Source organism: Medicago truncatula, chromosome 3, assembly GCF_003473485.1.
Source record: "Medicago truncatula cultivar Jemalong A17 chromosome 3, MtrunA17r5.0-ANR, whole genome shotgun sequence".
Lineage (NCBI taxonomy): Eukaryota > Viridiplantae > Streptophyta > Magnoliopsida > Fabales > Fabaceae > Medicago > Medicago truncatula.
The window spans coordinates 50,452,919-50,465,008 of NC_053044.1; the positions used below are offsets into that span (position 1 = coordinate 50,452,919).

Consider the following 12,090-nt stretch of genomic DNA (forward strand, 5'->3'; position numbering starts at 1 on the left):
ATAAACTAACAATACATTTCGAGTAAAAGACAAAAAATTGTCTCAATATCTAAAACCAAGCCATGTTTTGCAAGTCATCTTATGTAAGGTGAAAATATATGTTTTTAAAAGGTGAAAATATTGATTTCATTCAAGTTCTTAAAATACATCGGAAGATTTTATTTATAGCTAAGTATCAAGATGGAAAGCACAAGGCAAGATTTGAAAACATGGTTTCAAGAATCTTACGAGACTTAGACTAACACAACCAAAACTACAGAAATTAAGCTCTACTTAGCCTAACATCTTATCCAATTAGCTTCCATGAAAATATGGTTTCAAGAAGTGTAAATGAAATTTACACCTCGCGTCCCCATTAAACAGCACTATAGCAGAGTCAAAGACTAAAACAAAGGACTAAACACCGAAACTGAGTTCATGCAGCGCCGGCTCTAAGATTTTTGGTGTCATGGACAAAACTATAAATTGTGCCCTTTTAATCATTTAAATATTTTTCTTCTTATATTTTTTGTTGCAAAATATTCATTTATAATCAAAATTATCTAAAAATATTTTTCAATAGAATTAATCAAAGCGAATTAAAAATATTTGCTCCCTCCTCCTTTTTGACCTGGATATGAAGTTACTTTTCCATCAAATTTGTTAGCATATCAACTTCTAACTGCCAATGCTTTTCCCATTCCAAATTCATTCCCATACATATTAAACCTTGGTGAGCTACCCATCATCACAGTATAAGGATCAAAGAACAGATCCATTCGATACACAATAGGAGAACGTATCCACTCTTCAACATAATTTTGCACCACTTTATCATCATGATTCGCAATAGCCAGATGAATCTTCCATGCTGCCCATCCTAAATCATTCCTGAACAACTCCCCTACTGTTGTTTCAGCACCAACTGCGTGAATCGAATTCCCAAAATATTCATTTGGAAGAGGCGGTTCTATTCTAGTTCGGTTGTTTAAAGACAACTTACAAGTTGTTCTTTGACCGCATTGTTGTTGACATGCACGAGTTATAGATCTCCAAACTAGTGCTGATAAAGATTGAAACGAAGAGATTTTGTTTGTATCAAACTCTTTGTTAGCTTTTGCCTTTAAGTTTCGCTATAGACTCTGCTGAAAAATGGAATATCCTCTCTCTCAAAGTAGGTGCTTGATATCTGTGAATAAACTCGTCGTGATGTTTGAAAGGAAGGTTGATAGTTGGACCATAACCTTCTTTTTTTGACACAAGGACCATAACCTTCTGGAAACCATCTTTTGTGAATAGGTTTATGTGAAATCGGAACAGGAACATGAACATCATTTTGAAATATCTCCGAAAATGTGTTGAAGAAATTCCAATAAGCTGTTCCATCACCAATACAATGATTCATGGAACAACCTATGAAAACACCATCCAATAATTCAGTGACTTGAATAGACAACAAAGACATGGTGTGACCATCATGGTTAACTGCTCTGTGGTGGTCAAAGAACGATTTAACTATGGGTGGGACATCAACAGGTGAGAGAATAACATTGACGGTGATATCTAAAGTTGCAAGAATAAATTTAGCTCCTCGACTGTTTTTGCAATCGACAAAAACAGTGTAAGAATGAGGATCTTCAGATTTTTGAGTAACAAGAAGACCTGCTTTTTTTGAAGAGAAGTCCCTTTTGGATATAGTGTGAAGATATCATGGCAATATCCCAAGGTCCTAAATAGCATATTTGGTTTGAGTCTTCGATTGGGGGATATGGTTTGATGAAACATTCAGAAACAAGGTTTAGAGAAGGAGTATTCATTTTTCAGATGGCCACAGAACTCAGATGTGTGTTGCAGAGAACTTGGTTTTATTTTTAAGATGGTTTTGTTTGAATCATTCTCATAAAGATACTACTAATAAACAACTGTTAATTAAAAAAGATACTGTATCTTCTGTATATGATAAATAAATAAATAAAATATTTCTTATAAAGATATTTTTTGACAAAATTTCTTATAAAGATATTAGTAATAAACAACTACTAATTAGAAAAATATAGTGTGATTTTTGTATATGATAAATAAATAAATAAATGAATACCATTAAGATATTAGTAATAAACAACTACTAATTAGAAAATATAGTGTGTTTCCTGTATATGGTAAATAAATAAATAAAATAATTTCTTACATAGATATTAATAATAAACAACTACTAATTAGAAAAGATAGTATGTTTCCTGTATATGATAAACAAATGAATGCGTTCTCGTGAGTTTATTATGGATAATGCATAATATATGCAAGATCCAGATTTAAACCCCGACCAACACACAAAAACAAAAAGAAACAAAAAAAATACAACATTTCTTATAAAGATATTAGTAATAAACGACTACAAAAACGCGTAATAAACGACTACTTCGTCTCTAATTATAAGACCATTTACAAAAACAAAACAAAAGTGTTTGCCCCTAATATAAGACCATTAACAAATTTTTAGATGCATTCGTTACTCTTTTTCAAATTATACCCCTTATTAATACTACCAATTTACAAGGATATGCAATTTATCTTGTCAAAGAAAAAAAAGGATATGCATTTATCTAGAGCTTTGGACTTTGTGGTAATTCAAAAATAAAAGGTTTGCTAACAATATTTAATAGTCCATTAAAAATGACATTTGAGACCAAAAGGTATACATTTACATTCGAATTTATAAAAGATGGAAATAATATCTGGGTTGCAACTTCGTGAAATCTGTATGTAGATTTTAGAATTTTAGTGATCGATGACATTAGGTTTGGTTTTCTGGTTGATATCATATTCGAATTTAAATTAGTACGGAAATTTATTATTCCATTGTATTGATGGATCTTTTTGAGCTGTATTCAAGGATGATGAATGCAGACTCAGGTAAAAAGTAATAATCGTAGAAAAACGTAGTTTAAGATAAATAACTTTTTTTAACGGAGTTGAACATAATTTAAGTTGCCTTTTCAATACTTCACAACCCAGACAGCAGATTTCAAGCATAAGACGTTCATAATTACGAAAATTTCCTAGAAGCAAAGTCAAACAGAGCAAATCAAGTTATCCACCAAGCAGTAAAAAGGAAACGAAGCAAACTGCAAAACAATATGCTAGTTAATCCAAGGAAAATCGCTAATCCTACCAAAAAGCCAGAAGCACAAAACTGTAACGTTCAAAGAACATCCTACCAAAAAGCCAGACGCACAAAACTGTAACGTTCAAAGAACGCATGTATCTCTGTAAACTGCCATGCAGGGTCTAAGACTCAAGATTGTCGTTAAGAGAGAGAGAAGCAAGTTGATCAGTTGGGCTGTTCGATTGCTGCTGTGCAACATTTCTCAACACATCCACGGCCTCAGCAACTTTAGTCTTGAGAGCCTCTGGTGACTCAATCAGATGTAACACCTCAGGCTGGTCCATCTCCAAAAGCATACCAGTAACCTTTGCAGCTCCAGCATGCTCAATCTTCTCTACTAGAGGGTATAAAACTTCACCAAGCATCTATGAATCCATTCATGAAAGAGTCAGTATGAGATTTTCCTAATGCACATTAAACAATTTCGCACTCAATCCAAATGTGATGAGAAAATAGCCAGAAACAGGACTTACAGTCCTCTGCTGTTCAGGAGGAGCATTTGCAAGGGCTGTAGCCAGAGCCTGCATGGGCGTTCCTCCAGCTACTCCTGGCATGGGAATACCTTGTGGGTTGCGACCAGTAGGATATCGATAGACACGTCCTCTTGGATGCATCTGAAAATCCCAACAAAAAGCATCTCAACAACAGGCATAAAGAGCAAAAACAGGAGAAATAAAAACAAATCCCAGATGTAATGCATGACCAGACCTGCTGCTGCATCATTGGCAATGAATGCGGGAGTTGTTGCATAGGACTTGCTCCCCGCCGTCCGCCTGGACGCTGACCTTGTTGACCCTGCTGAACCATGGGCATGAAGAAGTTTGGCATTGGAGCACCACCTGGTCTCATTCCAGGAACCAGTTGCTGCGGGTAACCAAATCCAGCCTGCATATATTATTGCTCAGTTTCAAAATACAGATTCAATAAAATGACGATAAAATGTGAAACTAAAATGATCATTTATCATTGCCAGATACATCAGAACCTATGGCACCTGCTGAAATCACAAAACTTAATGTTAATTGAAATGTGAAGAATTGGTCAGCTCATGTAGAATTAGACGGCCACGTTTCATCCACAGAAACATTGAGATCTTCTAATAACATGGTATCATCAAAACTGAAAACTAACAAACAAGATTAATAGATTCTTTGTAATTACCTGAGATATGAAGGCTGGAGGAGCTTGGCCATACATAATTTGTTGTCCCATCCCAGGAACACCCGCAGGGTAAAATGGCAATCGAGGTGCAATAGGAGCCATTGTAACCGGCCTCACTTGCGAAAATTGTGCCTGTACAAAATACATAATTAATGTTCCAGGAGAAGAAAAAAAAGGAAATAAGCCATAAGCTAGGTGAAAGAAGTTAGCAAGTGCCCATATAAACTAAAGAATAAGTTAAGACCCCTCTATTCATATTAGAACATCTATCAATTATCCCATGGTATCATTATTATTTTTAAAAAATTTACAATACCTTTGGTGATCTCTATTATGTTAGAACATCTATAAATTATCCCATGATATCATTACTATATTTAAATTATCCCAATATATTTTATGATTAGTTTATTAATATAATATAATTAGGACTAGAAAAACTAGTATTTTTTTTAAGCGAAAAGAAAATATATTAAATAAAAAGAAGGCTAAAATATGGTTTTGGTCCCTGCAAATATGTCTCGTTTTAGTTTTAGTCCCTGTAATTTTTTTTTGTTGTTTTTGGTCCCTGCAAATATGTCTCGTTTTGGTTTTCGTCCATGGCCCCACTTTTGTGATGATTTGCACACGTGGTACATGATGACCGAACCCATTTATTTAAAAAATAGTCCCTGCAAAATCTTTTGATTTTTAAAAAGGTCCCTGCAAAATATTTTACTTTTGAAAATAGTCCCTGGAGGGGCTATTTTCAAAAACAAAATATTTTGCAGGGACCAAAAACAACAAAAAAAATTTACAAGGACTAAAACCAAAACGAGGAATATTTGCAGGGACCAAAACCATATTTTAGCCTAAAAAGAAAAAGATACAAAGATTGGGGGGACATAGGACCAGACCTAGGATAACCCAAACAGGAATACATCGTGATAAAGCAGTCCAAGTGGATCTACTCTAATCTATCCTAACCAAAATTCACTAATCACATACGCAACCTAGCGAACCCGCGTACGAGCGCGAAACCAAGTTCAAAAAAAAGATGAAAAGTGAATATTGCAGAGAACAATTAGAGTGTAACCAGGGCGAATGGATCGACCGTCAACGCGGTATCCGAATCCAAGTGCCAACAGCTCCCTGAGCAACAACAAGCATAAAAAGCTCTTTCGAGCAAGCAACGCGTAAGAACTAAGATCGAGGGATGAGTCCAATACGTCAGTAACCAGACCCTTTTGGGTTAACGAAACCTAACCACCGCAAAACAAGATCATGTCTACTGTAACCCAATCATTGATCAAAAGCAGAACAAAGAACAAACAAAACAAACAAAATAAAACAACGGACAAGTATTAGAATGAATAGGGGTTGGTGATTTGTTTTAATAAAAATAAATTATTACTTAGTCTCTTTTATCTCTTTTCCTCAAAATTAGATGCCAAACTTAAGATATCAGCCAAGGTACTGTAAAAATATTTTAAAATGCAACACTAATATTATGAGACATTTTATAGATATTCTAACATTAATGATTAACATAAATGAGAGAAGAATCTTATGATTTGTTTCTTTATTTAATTAAGAATAAGAGTCTAGTATTAATACATAATAGATTATTATCCAAAGTCTCATCTATCTCGCTTTACCTACACTACCTAAAACCCTAATATTTCAGATAAGTCACAACTGACAATATCTGTAATTGTTCTAGATTAATGACAAAATCTTTCTCCTGATTTGAATTAAATAAAACATGTGCATTATCCTGCTTTCCTTTCACAAGATAATCTGATAATTTGACCATCACTTGGATTACCAATCCCTCTAGTCTTTCCACTCTGTCAAATTGATGGTATTATGATTATTCTCATTTCTCAATCAAATGATTCCGTAAGCTCCAACGCTGTGTATACAAACATGACTATTTAATATGGCAAATGTTAACTTGTGCCCTCAAGGGCACATGTTAAGGAACTTTTTATAGAAATATTCGCATCAAAAGTCGTGCATTCAACTTCTTAAAATTTAAAATGTTATGTTTTCCAATGCAAAGTTGCTTTTTTTGGGTTCCTTAACATGTACCCTTAGGGCACAAGTTAACATATGACCCATTTAATATTTATCATCACATAAAACATTTTTTTTTTTTTTGAAGGAATCATCACATAAAACATGGTATGTCTACTTTGGGATTTATGAATTAATTTAAATAATTCTAATAGTTTGAAATACCAATTTACAAAAAAAATGAACGGTAACTGTTACATGCATTTGTGAGTACATCAAACCCATATCTAGTCCTCTTCTTTATAGAAATGAATACGTATCTATATTGTTTATCATGCCATACTATACACTTCATGGGTGCAGATCCTCTCCATTTAGGGAGGAAATTGCAATCTCAATTTCCATTCATTAAAACATGACACGTGGAAAAATTAATATCAATGGCTCACATTTATTTCTATAATAAAAATTAATAATGTTACTTTATCCCACAATTTCTCCTTGCTCGATTTCAGCAACACATGCTTCGTTTTCAACCTTCCCTTTCAATTCTTCTGTTATAGTTCATCTTAATTCTTTTCAATACTTTAAATTCAATCTTAATCCTCATTCTCCTTGTTCTTTTTGTTGTATCTACCATCTCATACTTTCTGGATTTAGGTTAGATTATTAATAATCATAACCAATTTGAGTTAGCATGAGTTTAACATGAGATGAGATGAAAACAGACCGTTCTTAATCCTAATTCTGGTTTTTTGTTGTATCTACCGTCTCATAATTTCATGTTCTTTTCAGTACCCTCGGATACAACTCAAATGCAAGGGCAATCAAGAACAGCAACAAGAACAGCCCATGCCTCCTATTACGAGTCAGAACAGCGACGATCTCATGTTTGGCAACATGTCTATGGCGGCGGACCGCCGGTACAATGAATTTATGAGGTTTGATCGGCAAAGTTAATGTGTTCTGCAAGCTAAACTCCAGACAAGAGAGAAGGAAACGGCAGTGGTTTTCTATGTAATTTTATTAAAATAAAATAAAATAAATCATTGAATAAATAAGAACCATTGATATTAATTTTTCCACGTGTCATGTTTTAATGAATGGAAATTGAGATTGCAATTTCCTCCCTAAATGGAGAGGATCTGCACTCACACTTCATATATGCAACATACTTGTATAAAATGATATCTTACAACTGATAGATGAAAGACATCGTAAAGAAAAGGCATATGATAAGAGAAGTGATGGATGAATGACATGATAAAGAAAAGGCATATGATAAGAGCATATGATAAAATTGCCAAAGAGATTTTATAAGAGGCTTTAGACGAAGTACAAATTATATTTCCTCCATCTGAATAATTAAATGTTTGAGGTCACAACTCACAACTGCACAGGTAAGAGCACAAAGATTTTCCTAAAACTTAGGTCTACAACATGAATCATCGACATTAACATGCATCTTCTTATTTGGTGCAAGATGTGTTTCACAACATTTTTAAGAACTAGTATATCATGTTGCATGCTTTTTGTAGATACTAAAGGCAGCTCGTTTATATTATGAAAAAAGTTATACTACCTCCGTCCCTAAATATAGGACCCTTTTGCCAAAATTACGGAGATTAAAAAAGTTGGTTGTAGTATTAAATTTGTATATAATTACTATTGTTTTTACAATTTTATCCTTAAGGGAGAGAGTTAATTTATGTTTTCAACATAATATTTATTCTTGATTGAAGAAAAAGATGCAAAATAAATAAGGGTATGTTAGTAAAGAAATAATTAATGTACTTGGAAATACCAAAGGGGTCTTATAAAAAGGGACAAAAAAATTTCTCAAAAGTGTCTTATAATTAGGGACGGAGGTAGTAATATTTTTTTTGGTACAATAAAAAAAATAAAAAAAAAAGATATAACATAATATGTATGGTTAACATTTTTTTTTTCAGAACTCTTTTCAGAAGCTATTACTACCTTATGAGAAAAACACTAGAAGAGTATTTCCTTTTTGAAAATTTTGTAATGCAAAAAAATATAAATACTAGCCATCTTCCAAAGTCATCAATATTTGTAGGTTAATACTAAGATACAATACTATAAGTATGTGTTCAGATTAACGTTTATAAATGTACTTTTGAATAAACGCCATTTTGCAAACATAATTTTAGTTAAAAATCAGTTTTCTATAGCGTCATTTATGTTTGGGTACTTTTTCTCAAATATAGGTTTTAAAATATAAATATGTTTGTAATATATTAACCTAGAGTACTTAAGTGTATATTTACCAAAAAGTATCGACTACAAACTGTGACTGTCATCTAGTTATTTCCTCATCAAATCAAACCCAAAGAATCCACACATAAAAGACGTAAATAATAAAAAGACAAAGCCAATTTTGTCGCCAAGGTATAATTTTAAACAAATTTCTGATTTAAAAAAGCACAAACAATTGGTCCCCGTAGTCCTTGTTGGATAGTCAAAGGAAATGAAAAATTACAACTGTGGAGACAAGCTTTCAAAGCATTTGACCTTTCATTTGAGTAGAAGTAAAATGGAGCGCATGAAATGTACGTTTTACAACAGGCACACAAATTCCAAACTAGAGGTGAAAATTGGAATACATACTAGACCACAAGACCAATTTTAAGTATCTTGAGCTTATCATTCAAAATGACATGGAATTAAAGGGTTGTGCCATAGGATTCAAGAAGGGCACATGTATCTTTTGTGCAATCTATGATAGAAAAGTACAGGTCAAGCTTAAAGGAAAGTTCAAAATACTTCTATCGTATAACTATAAATCCTGCCATTATATATGATATATGGGACTAAAAAGTAAACTCAGAATTGCAAAGGGGATGCTGCGGTGGAGCAATGTAGTAAAAAAAAAAGGACAAGATTATCAATGAAAGCGTTAAACAAAAATTTGGGGCAACATCAGTGGTGGAAAAGATGGCAAAGTAACTTCAGATGGATTAAGAAATGTGGATAAGACCACTAGAAACACAGGTAAAGTCGTTAAACCAAATGGATGATAATCCAATAGTTCTAGATAAAGGATGACCGAGGGAAACTATCGACTAAACCATTAAAAATGATTTAGAGTTTAATAATCTGTGAACAGAATCAATTCATGATAGGACGATAGGATAGGATAGCTTCATTTGAAAATTTTGATCCATTGGCCAACCCCACCTGATATAAAAAAAACTATTGGGTTGTTGTATAACTTTTGTTGATCTTTAAAAGATGAATTTTGCTACCAAATGAAAGTCATGTAATTATTACCACACACGCTGTAATTATAAAGCATAGAATTAACTGTTGATCCATTGTTGCGCAATATTACCTGTAACCTTGCTTTTCTCTCTTCCTTTTTCTGTGCAGGAGCAACATAGAGAGGTTTGCCCGCAACCATTTTGCCATTCATCTCAGCAAGCTACGATAATCAATAGATTTGTATATGATCAATAAACTTTCTCGGTAATTATTAAATAAAGTTGCTAGAATCTTTACACTTACAGCTCGAGTTGCTTCCTCGGGGGTTGAAAAGGCAACAAATCCAGATCCCCTACTAATTCCCTGTGGATCTCGCAGAATCTGTGGATCAGGAAAAAAGAAATAAGTTTCATGAAGATGAAGATTTGACAATTGCAGATATGAACAAAAAGGGAACCGTATTCACACACCTTGCATGAAGTTACTGTACCAAACTCGGAGAAGAGTTCGCTAAGTTTTTCATCAGTGACGCTATCATCCAAGTTCTTGAGATACAAGTTTGCACCATAAAACTTGTCAACAGTTTCCTTCATACTCTGCTCGTGTCTTTCTTTCAGCTCAAGCTCCCTTTCATATTTTTTTAGGGCTTTTCCAACATACCACTCCTTGTCATCAAATTTCTTTCCATTGAGTGCCTCCACGGCTTCAGCAGCAGCATCTGCATTTTCAAAATTGACAAAACCAAAACATTTTGATTTACCATCTACATCTCTCATTACTACAGCACTAGTAATAGTTCCATATTCTCCAAAAGTGTTCTTCAAGTCATCATCTGTAACCGATTCTGATAGGTTTTTCACATAGACATTGTTAAACTTCGCATTACTCAAAGCGTTATCTCTATCCTGCTTCCTCTGGAAATGACCAACGTAGACCGGTTTATCGTTGAGCAGCATGCCATTTAACTTGTCAATTGCACTTTGTGCAGATTCTTCATTCTCAAATTGCACAAAACCGTAGCCTTTAGACAGACCAGAAGCATCCATTGCTATCTTGCAAGAAAGGATATTTCCAAAAATCGAAAAGGTATCATATAAAGCTTTATGATCAATTGCCCTGTCCAGGTTCTGCATCATCATCAAATCACAATATTCAATAACAGAATTATTAAACATTCACTAACTACTCAAAAAAAATAAAAAAAATGAGCAAATCACCCATTCACCTCCTGAATTTGTAGGGGTCGGAAATTTATACCCCTGAAATTTGCAGATATGCAAAAAAAAAAAAAAAACAGGAACTACTTTTGTTTGATTGTAAGCTAGTTTGAAAATAAGTGAAATAACTCGGAGACTAATTTTGTAGTAAGTGACTAATTTTCCAGAATATAAATTAGATACATGTTAACAGAAGGACCAAGTTGTTCGACAAAAATGTCAGTGATGCTAGTGCCTAACGGCTAACCCTACAATTTCAGGGGGGCGAAACTACGAGACAGTACCTTGATGAAAATATTAGCAGCACCACTCTTCCGAACACTAGGGTCGCGATGAGAATACATAATCCGAATCGGTTTGTTGTTCAGCGGAGTGAAATTTAGCACATCCATCGCCTTTGCAGCTGTAGAACAGTCACATTTTCAAAATCAAAATCACAATAATCTATCAACAAGAGCAAATGCGGCTAAACCTAACCCTAACCATGCATTAAAATTTCACGAAAAGGGAAAAAAACAAAAACTAACCGTCATGAGGGTTACTGAAATTGACATAACCGTAACCTAGGGATTGTTGAGAAGCCAAATCCCTACAGATCCGAACAGAAACAACTTGACCGATCTGGTTGAAAAGATCGTAAAGCTGTGAATCGGTGACGTCGTGATCGAGATCTCCGACGTACAACGATGTCGTTGTCAGCTGATTCGGAACCGGAGCCGCCGCCACGTCATTGTTCACATTCTCGTGATTTTGCGCCATTGTTTGGAGATTGAAACGTTCAACAACGAAATGAAAACCCTAAATCGGTTTTTGGTGAAGATAAATTGAAATGGTTTCTAGGTTTTTTTTCTTTCTTTTTGATAAACCCGCTCCGCGAACAATGTAGTAGCGGAAGTAGAGAGGATAGTAAAAACAATAAAAAAAAAAAAAAAAAATAGTATATTTAATCTTTTTGGTGGCAGCGCATGCACAAGGTTGGCTTGTCGGAGGGTGAGGCTTATATAGTATGACTGTTAAGCCAAAATTATTTTCGTATAGAATTTGGAGTAAATTACACTTTCATCCTCATGAATCAAATAACACAAAAATTAAGGACGAAAATAGGGGGTATTGTCGTACTAGACTCCATAACATCAAAACAAAGAGTTGTTCGAGGGACCAAAACGAGAAGATTCTTAAAAGGACCGCTAGAGTGAAGCAAAGTTACATCATACATAGGTAGGGTACACCAAAAAGAACCGTTGCAAGAAATTAAAAGGATTTAGCCACCGCATATGGTATTCAAAGGTAAGATTACTCTGTTTCGCTTTCAATTATCCAAAAGAGTGAGTCTTTATGTTGTCAAAC

General features: G+C 34.1%; 1 protein-coding gene and 1 pseudogene across 1 annotated transcript; both read right to left on the bottom strand.

Moving 5' to 3' along the window:
- Window positions 1–578: 578 nt before the first annotated feature.
- LOC11429678 (uncharacterized acetyltransferase At3g50280-like) lies at window positions 579–1,905 on the bottom strand (annotated as a pseudogene).
- A 1,046-nt stretch (window positions 1,906–2,951) lies between these two features.
- Window positions 2,952–11,630, bottom strand: LOC11429679 (polyadenylate-binding protein 2). The gene is made up of 9 exons (XM_003603026.3): window positions 11,271–11,630; window positions 11,028–11,146; window positions 9,997–10,653; window positions 9,830–9,907; window positions 9,657–9,746; window positions 4,307–4,438; window positions 3,854–4,030; window positions 3,619–3,759; window positions 2,952–3,510 (listed from the first exon to the last, which is right to left on the bottom strand). Exons 1-9 carry the CDS (start codon window positions 11,500–11,502, stop codon window positions 3,268–3,270), a joined length of 1,869 nt encoding a protein of 622 aa, XP_003603074.1. The 5' UTR covers window positions 11,503–11,630; the 3' UTR covers window positions 2,952–3,267.
- Between the last annotated feature and the right edge of the window lie 460 nt (window positions 11,631–12,090).